Raw genomic sequence first — 16,596 nt, 5'->3', positions numbered from 1 at the left:
AAAGAAATTAAGCTCTACTTCCTAGAAAAAGAAGAAGAAAATGGCAACCCACTCCAGTACTCTTGCCTGGAAAATTCTTTGGATTAAGGAGTCTGGTAGGCTATAGTCCATGGGGTCACAAAGAGTTGGACACGACTGAGCGACTTCAGTTCAGTTCAGTTCCTAGAGGAACAAGTGTCAAGGTATTTGTGGACATACGTTCGAACCACCAGAGCAGTTAATAAATACTTTTGAAGAAGATACTTGGAAGCTACACAAATATCTTGTTTCTCCTCAAAGTTTCACCCACTAAATTTGAATATCCTTAAGCAGATTTTTCTTACAGCACTTAACTATTGTGGGATTCTAACAGTAATTTTTTATTTCCTTAGTTCATTCTTCATTTATATATTTGCCCACATCATGCAGCCTGCAGGATCTTTTTTTTTTTTTTTTCTCTTTTGGTGTAATTTTTTATTATTTTTTTTTAGTTTTATTTTATTTTTAAACTTTACATAATTGTATTAGTTTTGCCAAATATCAAAATGAATCCATCACAGGTATACATGTGCTCCCCATCCTGAACCCTCCTCCCTCCTCCCTCCCCATATCATCCCTCTGGGTCGTCCCAGTGCACTAGCCCCAAGCATCCAGTATCGTGCATTGAACCTGGACTGGCATCTCGTTTCATACATGATATTTTACATGTTTCAATGCCATTCTCCCAAATCTTCCCACCCTCTCCCTCTCCCATAGAGTCCATAAGACTGTTCCATACATCAGTGTCTCTTTTGCTGTCTCGTACACAGGGTTATTGTTATCATCTTTTTAAATTCCATATATATGCGTTAGTATACTGTATTGGTGTTTTTCCTTCTGGCTTACTTCACTCTGTATAATAGGCTCCAGTTTCATCCACCTCATTAGAACTGATTCAAATGTATTCTTTTTAATGGCTGAGTAATACTCCATTGTGGATATGTACCACTGCTTTCTTATCCATTCATCTGCTGATGGACATCTAGGTTGCTTCCATGTCCTGGCTATTATAAACAGTGCTGCGATGAACATTGGGGTACACGTGTCTCTTTCCCTTCTGGTTTGCTCAGTGTGTATGCCCAGCAGTGGGATTGCTGGGTCATAAGGCAGTTCTATTTCCAGTTTTTTAAGGAATCTCCACACTGTTTTCCATAGTGACTGTACTAGTTTGCATTCCCACCAACAGTGTAAGAGGGTTCCCTTTCCTCCACACCCTCTCCAACATTTATTATTTGTAGACTTTGGATCACAGCCATTCTGACTGGTGTGAAATGGTACCTCATAGTGGTCTTGATTTGCATTTCTCTGATAATGAGTGATGTTGAGCATCTTTTCATGTGTTTGTTAGCCATCTGTATGTCTTCTTTGGAGAAATGTCTATTTAGTTCTTTGGCCCATTTTTTGATTGGGTCATTTATTTTTCTGGAGTTGAGCTGGAGGAGTTGCTTGTATATTTTTGAGATTAGTTGTTTGTCAGTTGCTTCATTTGCTATTATTTTCTCCCATTCTGAAGGCTGTCTTTTCACCTTGCTGATAGTTTCCTTTGATGTGCAGAAGCTTTTAAGGTTAATTAGGTCCCATTTGTTTATTTTTGCTTTTATTTCCGATATTCTGGGAGGTGGGTCATAGAGGATCCTGCTGTGATGTAAGTTCATAGCCTGCAGGATCTTAATTCCCCAACCAGGGATCAAGCCCGGGCCCCTGCATTGGGAGCACAGAGTTCTAGCCACTGGACCACCAGGGAAGTCCTTCCTTCTACATTTATTATTTGGAATTTTCTGTAAGAAACATTTATCCATTTTCACTTGTGTATTATTTATTCCATCATTAAATCAGTGAAGAATCATGGATATGTATTATGTTCTTTGGGTTACACTCCAATACAGTCATTATTTTTTCGCCCAGATTTGACCCACTGAGAACTCTTTCAGGTTGACTATGCCCCTTTGACATGCTCCCATCCTTCTTTGCTTTGTTTTCAGCACTTTCTTACTTTCTAGCCTAGGCAATACTTCAGGCTAATCTTGTATTCTCCCTGCCTCAGTTGTAGAATCAGTCATTTCTCCCAACAGTCCTAGTTCATTTCACTGGAAACAGTATTTTGAAACCAGGATGTGGGCACTGGAGATGCTCATTGCTACTGGGGCACTGTGGCTTCCAGGCCTTCTTGAAGAACTAAACTAGAAAATATATGTTGGGAAGGTTCCCTGGAGAAGGAAATGGCAACCCACTCCAGTACTCTTGCCTTGAAAATCCCATGGACAGAAGAGCTTGGTGCAGGCTACTATCCATGGGGTCGCAAAGAGTCAGGCACAACTGAGCGACTTCACTTTCACTTTCATACATCACACATCTACATATATATAAATATTAAAATAAACTTGAATTTATGCTTATAGGTGAAACCAATAGCACAAGGTTCTGTTGTTTTGTTGTTCTTTTTTTTTTTTCCTGGCTGTGCCACAGGGCATGGGGGAATCTTAGTTTCCTGAACAGGGATCAACCCTGTGCCTCTGGCAGTGGAACCATAGAGTCCAAACCACTGGAAGGCCAGGGAATTCCACACAGGGTTCTGTATAGTCTTTACTCTGCATATTTTTAACTTTTTTCTCTGACAGTGAGAAACCTGGCTCCCACTGGCTCACATAAAACACAATTAATTTATATATTTGTCCAAACCTAGGCAATGGCACCCCACTCCAGTCCTCTTGCCTGGAAAATCCCATGGACGGAGGAGCCTGGTAGGCTGCAGTCCATGGGGTCGCGAAGAGTCGGACACGACTGAGCGACTTCACTTTCACGTTTCACTTTCAATACATTGGAGAAGAAAATGGCAACCCACTCCAGTGTTCTTGCCTGGAGAACCCCAGGGATGGGGGAGCCTGGTGGGCTGGTGTCTATGGGGTCGCACAGAGTCGGACACGACTGAAGCAACTTAGTAGTAGTAAACATATAAGTATTGTTAGAACTGTTAATCTGTACTATGTGAGAAACAAATTTACCAATCAGAATATAATGTTGATATAATTTTTTGCTTTAGTTTCACAGTATCCAAACAAAGTACTATTTTCCAAGATCACTTAGATCAGCTCATTTTTTTGATGAAGTTATGGCATTTGTAAAACAGTTACATTTACTCGTCACAGTTGCATCCTCTGACATCCTGGTTGATTGACTTCTTTTTTTTAATTTGCAGTCAGCAAAGTTTATCTTTTGTAGTATTCAGTATGGCTTGACAAATGCATAGAGTCATTATCAACCACCACAGTATTAAGAACATTTTCACAACCCCAGAAGTTTCACTGTGAAGCCCTCTTGAAGGCAATCTCTGCCTTTACTACTTCTGGCAAATAACTCATCTCTTTTCTATCCCCATAGTACAACACGTGGCCTTTTGGTCTGGCTTCTTTCACGAGGCAAAACGTATTTAAGATTCAGCCCTGCTGTTGTAGGAATCAGTAGTTAGTCCCTCGTCTCAGTTTTCGTACCTTCCAAAGCTTATGAAGAAGTGTCACATTTCCTCAGTCTACCTGGTTTCACTGTCAATGCCTCACCTAAGGCAAGTTCCACGGTATCGTCTAGCTTTTTGCCTCAGGACGCTTACTGGTATCAGGACAAGCTGATACCAGACATGCTGGCACAGCGCAGAAGTTCAACACCCTCAAAGGCATCACTCAACCCTCAATGGAGGAGAGTTAGTGGATCAATACCCCACTCTCCTAGTCCTTCAGTGGTTTAACCCTGAGGAGCATTCTACATATTTCTTCAAAGGTCCCAGTGGGTCTGAGTTCATATTTTCCAGTACAGTACCCAGCTTCATAATGCACTTATTGTTGGTTTTCCTCTCTTCTCTGAAACTCTCTATTGCTTCAATTATGCTTCCCAGGTTCATCTTGTAAATAAACTATCTCACCCAGTCCTTGTGTCTTTTGGAACATTCTTTCCCCAGACAGCCCCATGGTTCACTCCCTCATCTACTTGAGATGTTTAATAACCGTTTCTCCCGAGAGAGATCTTCTCTTACCATTCTATTTTAAATTGCAAGCTTTATCTCCCTTTTTGATTTATTTAATAGGACTTATGACCATCTAACTTATAACCACACACACAGTGTGTCTGTGTTGATTAATTTCAATTAGAATACAATTAGGTTCAACTAAGTGTTTACCTGGTGGCTCAGCTGGTAAAGAATCTGCCTGCAATGTATGAGACCTGGGTTGGATCCCTGTGTTGGGAAGATCTCCTGGAGAAGGGAAAGGCTACCCACTCCAGTATTCTGGTCAGGAGAATTCCAAGGACTATATAGTCCATGGGGTCTTAAAGAGCTGGACAGGACTGAATGACTTTCACTTTCACTTTAGGCTCAATTAATGCAGTGGTTTTAGTCAACTTTTTTAACTGTTATGTCACTAGAATGTAAAACACTCTTTGCATATAGTAGGCACTCAATAGAAATATATTGAATAAATTAATTTTTCAAGCGGTTGATTTTATTCCATATAAGAACCAACTTCCTATTTTAAAAACTCTAAAAGCTTCACTGACCTTCAAAATTGAATGACACCAAACACCAAAGGTCAAATGACTCTATCAGGCATATTACACAAAATATTTCCATACTTAGCATGAAGCTTGACTGAATCCTCTGAGTTGCCTCTGAAGTCTAAGATATTATATTATAAACAATAAAAGACTATACTACAGTATAGAAATTTGGTATGGAACCAATATTATTTTTCCTTGTAATAGTTCACATGAAACCAAATCTGACAGTTATATATCATGTATCTGGTGAGCCTATTTAATGATTCCAAACATAATATCACCTATACAACAAACATGGATATTGGAAAGAATTTTTTTAATCCTTTATTTTCAGTCTCATTTTCATTATTTTTTTTTCCTAAATCTTTTTATAAGAAAGGAAAGTAATTCTTGGTGTTCTTGAGCAGAAATTAAAATTCCTTTCAGAATATTTTTATTACCTGGACACTGGATAAAGGACCACTCATAGTTCTTCTCTTTAGGACAAAGACTGGTATCAAGAAGCATCTCGTTATTAAGCATTCCAACAAGCTTCATTGGTCCCCGGGAAGACCCTTCAGTGCAGTGTCCTCTTCCAGTGTTACTAGGATCGTTGCACCAGCCACATCCAGGTTGTTCCAAACATTGTCCACAGGTCCTCAGTCCAGAACAATTTTGGGCTGCATGGCAGGAACATTATTAACAAATATGTTACACGACTTTATATTCAAATGGAATTACAAACTAATGGAAAAATAAATATGATCTGGAAAAAAGACAGTAAAGGGTCATCTATGGTTAATGTAAACATTTTGTAATAATAAGAAACAGCAATTACTTCAAGAGCAAGTAAAGCATACATTATGAATAAAGAAGAGATGAATAGACTGGCATGGAGAAAAATGAAATTAGCACTCACACACTTCTGAGAACTGTACCAGTACTAGGACCTTTTTATGCAGGAGCCCATAGACCACACTTACCATCGTCTGTGACATAGAGCAATGTTAGCTCTTCTTGTGCTCAGGAAGTGCCTCTAAGGAAAAACTCTGCATCTGCCTGTGAATGTCCACTCTAAGTCATGCTTACCCATTCCCTGAGATAGCTGACCCCAGCATGGACAATGCTCTCCTTAAGGGTCCAAGATACTAGCATCTGCCTGATATGCGATGCTTGAAAGTAATCTCACTCAAAGAGCCAAACTGAACGGGAATATGGAAACTGGATACTCTGCCTCAGCAGGCAACCAGCAGGACAGGTTCTCTCTGACTTCCAGGGCTGCAGAATATTATCTCACTGAAGCTCAACCTTTTTTTGTCTAAATGATATCTAGACTATGAGCCTCAACAAAGCCCATGAAAACCGTGATGCCTTTCCCAAGGATGAATATATTACCACCTGCCATCATATTCACAATAGTTGCTATGTGATGTTTTGAATTTTTACTTCAAAGTCATAATACCCTGTATCAGGCTGAGGTTTCTTAAATTAGTCTCACTGATTTTTTTTTTTTTTTTTTTTTTGCTATAAAAGGCACATATTTTCTTGGGAATTGTTTATCCATAGAACACAGCACATAAGCACAAAGTACCATGAATGGTCTTCTAGTCACGAGCTAGAAGAACCTCAGAGAGTAAGAAAAGCAAGGCAGACTTCTGGCCGTCTCAATTTCATTTTTGTTGTAATAACTTAATTGTTACTCAGTTGTTTAATATTACTGGAAAGAGGAGTGCGCCTCAGAAAGCTGCAAATAAGAACAGCATAAGCTTCTCAGCAAACAAAACAGGAACTCAATACTGTAGACGGTGCAGGGCTAATAGAATATTGGATTAAAGAATTCATCAATTACAGTATGATTTGTTGTTGTGAATTTTTTCAGTGCTGAGCATTTCAGGGACTAGATGTAAGAAAGTGAAGAATGACTACCATCTCCCATATTTACTTAATAATAAATTTAAAAGGAAGAATATTCTTTGAGTCATTGAACACAAGTGATTAATGTTAACCCTGTAGACAAATAATTCAATGACATGAACATACTTCTTTCTGAAAATTTTTTTCAGCAGTACACGGCATTAAACGGCACTTCATTTAAAATATCCTTAGGTAACTGAACCTTTCATATATTATAATACTCCTCCTTAGACTTTTTACTGTGAAATATTTCTCTTTTATCTGTAGCTAGCCCACAGTACCGTTGACTAGATTATTCTAATTGTCTTCAAACCTATATTGGGTTGGTATGAAGCCAATGGGAAATAATGTCAAACATCAAATTAGGTATGCTGGCTTAACATTCTCATTATTTCCTATCACATGATAAACTGAAGTAAATCTTTACTAGGTCTCATCTAGAATAATATCTAGACTTTATAGTCTAAAGAGATCTCTGAGGAAAATAAAATTTATTTTAGGATTAACTTTTTAAGTACAATAACCAATCAAATTTCTTAAAGAAGCATAATGTACAATATCCGCCTGAAACTGGGGAGACCTGGGTTCGATCCCTGGGTTGGGAAGATCCCCTGGAGAAGGAAGGACATGGCAACCCACTCCAGTGTTCCTGTCTGCAGAATCCCCATCAACAGAGGAGCACAGCAGGTCCAGGCCATGGGGTCGCAAAGAGTCAGACGTGACTGAGAGATGAAGCACAGCAAGCGCACTCTCAAACACAGCATGCCTGCTCTGTTGCTTTTCAAACAGCTGGGTAAGTCTTAGATTGAAGAATCCTGCCTTTCTTGCATTGACTGAATGACAAACTAATAATGGTCTGTTTATTAGAATTTATGCTTTAAAAAGGAGAAGGCAATGGCACCCCACTCCAGTACTCTTGCCTGGAAAATCCCATGGACGGAGAAGCCTGGTAGGCTGCAGTCCATGGGGTCGCGAAGAGTCGGGCACGACTGAGCGACTTCACTTTCACTTTTCACTTTCATGCATTGGAGAAGGAAATGGCAACCCACTCCAGTGTTCTTGCCTGGAGAATCCCAGGGACGGCGGAGCCTGGTGGGCTGCCGTCTATGGGGTCGCACAGAATCAGACACGACTGAAGTGACTTAGCAGCAGCAGCAGAAGCTGCAGCAGCATGCTTTAAAAATGAGCTACAAAATGTCATATTTAGAGCAACATTCACTCTCCTATATTTTTTATATGTGAAATTATTACAAAAGTTAATACTGGTTTAGTTCTTGCTCAAGAGTGTAGAGCAATGTGCACGCTGAAAAATTACCAGAATATTCATTCCTTATAGTGGTAACCAAAAAAACTGAAAGACTCTAATGATTTTTATTTTCTTACAGAAAACAATAATATGGGAAAGTTTTTGTAGGCTGTGCTATTTTGACTACATTATGGCTAGAATGGAGACTATGTATGAGCTATAAGTAATCAAAGCAATCATTTGTTACTTTATTTTTGGCTTTTTGAAAAATTAACTTTTATAATATTCAATATGGTTTATGAGATGTGTAAGAATTTGAAAAATCAATCCGTAACAAATTATATCACCAAATGATGACTGGAGACTTCTGGTTTCCAGTGCAGCATGGAAGGAGTTTAGAAGTCACCACTCCATCTTAAGAAAAAGAAAAATCAGCCACAAACTGAAAAATCAACCACTCCTTAGATCCATGAGACAAGTGAGGTCACAGGGCAAACAACAGCATCCATAATTGGAGAGCGAGCAGAATACACAAAATCATGACTTAGTGGCACGGAAACCTCTTCAGGACACAGTGCCGGGGTAAGATAACCTGAACTGTTAACTACTGAATTGCCGGAATCTCAGTGTGGACAACTCTAAGGCTTCATATCTCCAGGGGAACCCAGTTACAGGAAGAGCCCCGACATTTCTGTGGGTGTGACCTTCAGGAGCCCTAACAGGTTCTCACAGTCAATATTGAAGAAAACCCCATTGTGCTTTTGACAATGGGAGGGGAAAAGGAACTATTCTGAAATATGCCAGAGCACTGTTCTTAATAAGTCTGGAGAAACTGTTTAACAGACTAAACTGGGGTTTTATCAGAGCATAACTGAACCAGTTAAAGGGAAATAACCAACTCTAGCCTCTTCTAGTCTTTCACGTGGGGAACGAGAAATATACAACTCCAGCTCCCTCGGCTATCCTGTACCACCTGAGAGAGGGAAAAAAGAAAAAACAAAAACAAAAAAACTGGGATGTACTAGTGAAGTGAAGTTCAGAGAACTGTACAGAGCACAGGCTCACCAAAAGACTGAGACCTAACCACAGGACTGTAGAACACCTCCCCTCCCCAAAATCCTACTACTACATTACTAAAAGCCTACTTACAACAGTTTCTTTTACCCATATTTTGTATCTGACTGTCAAGAGAAAAACTACAAGGAATACCAAAAGGCAGAAAACACAGAAGAGACAGAGTAATAAGCATCAGACCAGACAGGGCAGGGATGTTGGAATTATCAGATCAGGAATTTAGAACAATTATGATAAATATGCTGAAGGTTCAATAAAATACGCTAAAGGCTCTAACAGAAAAAAGACAGCATGCAAGAAGAGATGGGCAATATAAGCACAACTATATAACTCTTAGAATACAAAAGATAAGAAAATCTAAATGACCTTGGGTCTGGTGATGATGTTTCAGTCTAACACCAAAAGCACAATTTATGAAAGAAAAAACTGATGAATTTGACTTTGCCAAATTTTAAATCTCTGCACTGTTAAAGATACTGTCAAAAGAATGTAAAGACCAGCCACACAGTGGAAGAAAATATTTGCAAAAACCACATCTGATAAAGGATTGGACTTCAAAATATATAAAGAATATTCAAAATGATAATAAGAAAACAACCAACTCAATTTTTTAAAATAGACAAGGAAGTGGGGAGGGACTAGATGATACATGAGATTAAGGGATACAAACCACACTGAAAAAAGAGATAAGTAACAAGACTATACTTATTCTTGTATAAGTATATACAAGAAATATAGTCAGCACAGGGAAATAGTCATTATTTCATAAAAACTTTAAATGGAGTATAAACAACAAAAACACTGAATCACTATGCTGTACACCTGAAATGAACATAATACAGTAATCAACTATACTTCAATAAAAATTTTTTCATAGGCTAAAGACCTGAACAGACACCTCACCAAACAAGATATATACAGAATGCAAGTATCAAAAGATGGTCCACATCATTTATGATTAGAGAATTGAATACTAAAACAATAAGATATCATTATAAACCTAATGCTGTTTTTGTTGTTTAGTTGGTAAGTCATCCGACTCTTTATGACTTCCTCTCTATTCCATTCCCCTTATTAGTTTGCTGCTGCTGCTGCTAAGTCACTTCAGTCGTCTCCGACTCTGTGCGACCCCAGAGACGGCAGCCCACCAGGCTCCCCCGTCCCTAGGATTCTCCAGGCAAGAACACTGGAGTGGGTTGCCATTTCCTTCTCCAACGCATGAAAGTAAAAAGTCAAAGGGAAGTCACTGAGTCATGTCCGACTCTGAGCGACCCCATGGACTGCAGCCCACCAGGCTCCTCCATCCATGGGATTTTCCAGGCAAGAATACTGGAGTGGGGTGACATTGCTTTCTCCCCTTATTAGTTTAGGCCCTCATGATTCCTCTTCTCCTCTACTGCTGATGGATGTTACAGATTACCTAAAATGGAATGTGTTGTTGCTTGTTGTTTATCCACTAAGTCATGTCTGACTCTTTTGCAATCTCATGGACCGTAGCCTGCCAGACTCCTCTGTCCATGGGATTTCCGAGGCAAGAAAACTGGAGGGATTTCCTTCTCCAGGGGACCTTCCCAATCTAGTGATGAAATCTGCATCTCCTGCATTCAAAGGAGATTCTTTACCACTGATCCACCCGGGAAACCCCTATAAACCTATTGGAATGGCCAAAATCCAAAACACTGACACCTCCAAATGCTCACAAGTGTGTAAAATGTGAAGAAAGAGGAACTCTTGTTCATTACTGGTGGGATTACAAAACACAGCTACTTTGAAAGACAGTTTGGTGGATTGTTCCTCATTTACAAAGAAAAATTTCCTTCAAGTTTCATTTACTAAGAAAAACACTTCAAATAATCACTGAAGACAACCTTCTAAAAGCAATATAAAGCTTCAGTTCAGTTCAGTTCAGTCGCTCAGTTGTGTCCGACTCTTTGCAACCCCATGAATCGCAGCACGCCAGGCCTCCCTGTCCATCACCAACTCCCAGAGTTCACCCAAACTCACGTCCATCAAGGCGGTGATGCCATCCAGCCATCTCATCCTCTGTCATCCCCTTCTCCTCCTGCCCCCAATCCCTCCCAGCATCAGAGTCTTTTCCAATGAGTCAACTCTTCACATGAGGTGGCCAAAGTACTGGAGTTTCAGCTTTAGCATCATTCCTTCCAAAGAAATCCCAGGGCTGATCTCCTTCAGAATGGACTGGTTGGATCTCCTTGCAGTCCAAGGGACTCTCAAGAGTCCTTCTCCAACACAACAGTTCAAAAGCACCAATTCTTCGGCGCTCAGCTATCTTCACAGTCCAACTCTCACATCCATACATGACCACAGGAAAAACCATAGCCTTGACTAGACGGACCTTTGTTGGAAAAGTAACGTCTCTGCTTTTTAATATGCTCTCTAGGTTGGTCATAACTTTACTTCCAAGGAGTAAGCGTCTTTTAATTTCATGACTGCAATCACCATCTGCAGTGATTTTGGAGCCCCCAAAAATAAAGTCTGACACTGTTTCCACTGTTTCCCCATTTACTTCCCATGAAGTGATGGGACCTGATGCCATGATCTTCATTTTCTGAATGTTGAGCTTTAAGCCAACTTTTTCACTCTCCACTCTCACTTTCATCAAGAGGCTTTTTAGTTCCTCTTCACTTTCTGCCATAAGGGTGGTGTCATCTGCATATCTGAGGTTATTGAAATTTCTCTCGGCAATCTTGATTCCAGCTTGTGCTTCTTCCAGTCCAGCGTTTCTCATGATGTACTCTGCATATAAGTTAAATAAGCAGAGTGACAATATACAGCCTTGACGTACTCCTTTTCCTATTTGGAACCAGTCTGTTGTTCCATGTCCAGTTCTAACTGTTGCTTCCTGACCTGCATATAGGTTTCTCAAGAGGCAGGTCAGGTGGCCTGGTATTCCCATCTCTTTCAGAATTTTCCACAGTTTATTGTGATCCACACAGTCAAAGGCTTTGGCATAGTCAATAAAGCAGAAGTAGATGTTTTTCTGGAACTCTCTTGCTTTTCCATGATCCAGAGGATGTTGGCAATTTGATCTCTGGTTCCTCTGTCTTTTCTAAAACCAGCTTGAACATCAGGAAGTTCATGGTTCACGTATTGCTGAAGCCTGGCTTGGAGAATTTTGAGCATTACTTTATTAGCGTGTGAGCTTAGACCATTTCTAATACTGTTCTATTTATAACTGTAAAAATGGCTGTGAAGACTTACTACTGTCAAAGGTTTGGTGAATAACTAGAAACATATAGCACAAAAAGATAACATAAATCCACTGCATATAATTCATACTAAAAAAAATACAATGTTGAAGGCAAAGCATGACAAAACTCTTGCTCAGCAGCTGACATTTTGAAACAGTAAGACTACTGCTGAAAGCACGTGGATTTTGAGCAAGGATGTCATCTTCATTCCTAGTCTCTGTTTTATTCTCTGGCACTTCCTCACTGCTCAGTAAACGTTTGTTAGTTAAACACATGGAAAAGTATTAAATGTAATAGAGAAGGAGTTTGTGTTCATAAGGAGTGGGTCACTGCCAGGTAAATGCTACTTCCAAAGAACACCAGGGCTCCTTGAGGCAAGATAAAATGCCCCTCTTTCCCACAAGGATGCACAGGATGTACAATTTTAGAAGTTATGGAACAAAAACAACTGTGATTAGACATCATCAGCTCAAATGAGCTATATACAGCCACAGGGAAGACAGATGTGGTGACAGACATAACAGTGAGAGAAAAGACCTAGAGAAACAGAAAATCCAGCAGACTAGACTAACTGCTCAAGGAACAAACGGCAGAAGTGGAAAGTAAGCCTCTACAACAATCAAGAAAGCAAAAGAGGCAAAACATCAAAAATCAAGAGTGCCAAAGCAGCTCTAAAGAACTGATCCATGCATGCCTAGCTAACAATCTCACCAACAATAGTTATCATCATTTGGTTCATCTGTGGTCAAACTGAAGTTCTTATCTGTGTTAAAATAGTTAATCATTTTTAATTTACCTTTCCAAAAATGTAGCTTCAATCTTTACAACGGGATTACAAGGTTCTCAAAAATTCACTTTAAATAGATAAAAAGCTCCAGATTTTAAAAAAACACAAAAAAGGAAAAATATTTGAACCTCATTTAACAAATAACAACATGGAAAGTACAAATGAATTTAAGATACACTAAACTTTTACAATGATAAAAATGGCAGAATGGAGCACACCTCCCCCCAGAAACAAAACAGAAATACCCCTACAAGTGGAAAAATTTTCACAAAAAACCAAGTGAAAACTGGCAAGAGGTCTCTTATTCAGCCAAAGCTGTAAGAAAAGATAAAAACACTAATCTGAAAAGATAAACACACCCCAATGTTTACAGCAACACTATTTACAATAGCCAAGACATGGAAACAATCAATTCAAGTGCCCATCAACAGATGACTGGCTTAAAAAGATGCTGTGTGCAAAAATAAACTCAGAATGGATTACAGACTTAAATGTAAGGCCAGAAACTATAAATCCATTAGAGAAAAACATAAGCACTATACTCTGTGACATAAATCACAGCAAGATCCTCTTTGACCCACCCCCTAGTACACTGAAAATAAAATCAAAAATAAACAAATGAGACCTAATTAAACACAAAAGCTTTTGTACAGCAAAGGAAACAAACAAGATTAAAAGACAACCCTTAGAATGGGAGAAAACAATTGCAACTGACAAAGGATTAATCTCCAAAATATATAAGCAGCTCATATAGATCAATATCAGGAAAACAAACTGCCCAATCAAAAAATGGGTAGAAGACCTAACTGACATTTCTCCAAAGATATACAGATGACCAATAAAGTTATGAAAAGATGCTCAACAACCCTAATTATTAGAGAAATGCAAATCAAAACTACAGTGAGGTATCACCTCATACCAGTCAGAATAGTCATCAAACAAAAAAATCTACAAGTATTAGAGAGGATATGGAGAAAAGGGAATCCTCCTATACTGTTGGTGGGAATGCAAACTAATGAAGCCATTATGGAGAACAGTGTGGAGATTTCTTTAAAAAGTAGGAATAAAATCTACCATATAAAACAGCAATCCCACTACTGGACATATACCCTGGGAAAGCCACAATTCCAAAAGACACATATATCTCAGTGTTCACTGCAGCACTATTTACAATAGCCAGAACGCTGAAGCAACCTAGATGTCCATCTACAGATGACTGGATAAAGAAAATGTACATATATACAGTGGAGTATTGATCAGCCATAAAAAAGAATGAATTTGATTCAGTTCTAGTGAGGCGGATGAACCTAGAGTTTGTTATACAGAGTGAAGTAAGTCAGAAAGAGAAAAACAAATATCATTTTTTTTTATTTTTAAACTTTACATAATTGTATTAGTTTTGCCAAATATCAAAATGAATCCATCACAGGTATACATGTGCTCCCTATCCTGAACCCTCCTCCCTCCTCCCTCCCCATACCATCCCTCTGGGTCGTCCCAGTGCACTAGCCCCAAGCATCCAGTATCGTGCATTGAAACTGGACTGGCATCTCGTTTCATACATGATATTTTACATGTTTCAATGCCATTCTCCCAAATCTTCCCACCCCCTCCCTCTCCCACAGAGTCCATAAGACTGTTCCATACATCAGTGTCTCTTTTGCTGTCTCGTACACAGGGTTATTGTTATCATCTTTCTAAATTCCATATATATGCGTTAGTATACTGTATTGGTGTTTTTCCTTCTGGCTTACTTCACTCTGTATAATAGGCTCCAGTTTCATCTACCTCATTACAACTGATTCAAATGAATTCTTTTTAATGGCTGAGTAATACTCCATTGTGGATATGTACCACAGCTTTCTTATCCATTCATCTGCTGATGGACATCTAGGTTGCTTCCATGTCCTGGCTATTATAAACAGTGCTGCGATGAACCTTGGGGTACACGTGTCTCTTTCCCTTCTGGTTTCCTCAGTGTGTATGCCCAGCAGTGGGATTGCTGGATCATAAGGCAGTTCTATTTCCAGTTTTTTAAGGAATCTCCACACTGTTCTCCATAGTGGCTGTACTAGTTTGCATTCCCACCAACAGTGTAAGAGGGTTCCCTTTTCTCCATACCCTCTCCAGCATTTATTGCTTGTAGACTTTTGGATCGCAGCCATTCTGACTGATGTGAAATGGTACCTCACAGTGGTCTTGATTTGCATTTCTCTGATAATAAGTGATGTTGAGCATCTTTTCATGTGTTTGTTAGCCATCTGTATGTCTTCTTTGGAGAAATGTCTATTTAGTTCTTTGGCCCATTTTTTGATTGGGTCATTTATTTTTCTGGAGTTGAGCTGGAGGAGTTGCTTGTATATTTTTGAGATTAGTTGTTTGTCAGTTGCTTCATTTGCTATTATTTTCTCCCATTCTTTTTTTTTTTTTTTTTTTTTAGGACACTGAAGAGGGCACCACATAGACAAGAACTATTTTCTCCCATTCTGAAGGCTGTCTTTTCACCTTGCTGATAGTTTCCTTTGATGTGCAGAAGCTTTTAAGGTTAATTAGGTCCCATTTGTTTATTTTTGCTTTTATTTCCGATATTCTGGGAGGTGGGTCATAGAGGATCCTGCTGTGATGTATGTCAGAGAGTGTTTTGCCTATGTTCTCCTCTAGGAGTTTTATAGTTTCTGGTCTTATGTTTAGATCTTTAATCCATTTTGAGTTTATTTTTGTGTATGGTGTTAGAAAGTGTTCTAGTTTCATTCTTTTACAAGTGGTTGACCAGTTTTCCCAGCACCACTTGTTAAAGAGATTGTCTTTAATCCATTGTATATTCTTGCCTCCTTTGTCAAAGATAAGGTGTCCATATGTGCGTGGATTTATCTCTGGGCTTTCAATTTTGTTCCACTGATCTACATTTCTGTCTTTGTGCCAGTACCATACTGTCTTGATGACTGTGGTTTTGTAGTAGAGTCTGAAGTCAGGTAGGTTTAACACACATATGTGGAATCTAGAAAATGGCATTGATGAACCTATTTGCTGGGAAAGAATGCAGACACAGACGTAGAGAAGAGACTCGTGGACACAGCGGGGGAAGGAAAGAGTGGGGTGAATGGAGAAAACAGCATCAACATATATACACTATAATGCGTAAAACAGATAGCTGTTGAGAAGTTACTATATAACACAGGGCGCTCAGCCTGGTGCTCTGTGATGCTAGAGGGGTGGGATGGGGGAAGGGGAGAGAGCCTCAAGAAGGAGGTATATGTGTATGATTATGACTAATGCTCGTTGTTGTACACTGAAGCCAGTACAACACCGTAAAGCAATTTTCCTCCAATTTAAAAATAAAAAAAGATGTGTGTGTATAGAATGGAATGTTACTTATCTACAAAAAAGAATGAAATATTGCCATTTACAGTAACATAATGGACATAGAGATTATCATAGTAAGTGAAGGAAGTTAGAGAAAGACAAATATTATATATCATGTATACAGAGAATCTTAAAAGAATTAATGTATACACAAAACAGAAACAGAATCACAGATTTATAAAATGGACTTATGATCACTGAAGAGCAAAGGGAGGGTAAGGATGGGGGACTAAATTAAGAGTACGGGATTAACAGATAAAAATTACTATACATAAAATAGATAAGCTACAGGATTTACTATATAGCACAGGAAACTATATTCCATTGTCTTTTTAATAACCTATAATGGAATATAATCTGAAAAAGGAATATATATATATGTATATGTGTGTATATATATATCTATATACTTTTCTACACACTTAAAACTCATATTGTAAATAAACTATATTACAATA

General features: G+C 38.9%; 1 protein-coding gene across 8 annotated transcripts in view; it reads right to left on the bottom strand.

Annotated features, from left to right (window-relative positions):
• Positions 1-16,596, bottom strand: part of ATRNL1 (attractin like 1) — an 810,133-nt gene that overhangs the window by 604,193 nt on the left and 189,344 nt on the right. For all 8 annotated transcript variants that reach the window (XR_015155896.1, XR_015155897.1, XM_086379578.1 and 5 more), the window contains one exon: positions 5,004-5,222. Coding sequence is in view for 6 of the 8 variants with exons in the window: in XM_086379578.1 (XP_086235704.1) it covers positions 5,004-5,222 (219 nt within the window). In the remaining 2 variants the exon portion in view is untranslated. The remainder of the gene's footprint in view (positions 1-5,003; positions 5,223-16,596) is intronic.

Source organism: Bos grunniens, chromosome 26 (assembly GCF_055505025.1).
Source record: "Bos grunniens cultivar Pamir isolate PY7600 chromosome 26, Bosgru_T2T1.0, whole genome shotgun sequence".
Taxonomy (NCBI): Eukaryota; Metazoa; Chordata; class Mammalia; order Artiodactyla; family Bovidae; genus Bos; species Bos grunniens.
The sequence above is the reverse complement of the archived record's forward strand: the minus strand, read 5'-3'. Positions and strand labels throughout refer to the sequence as shown.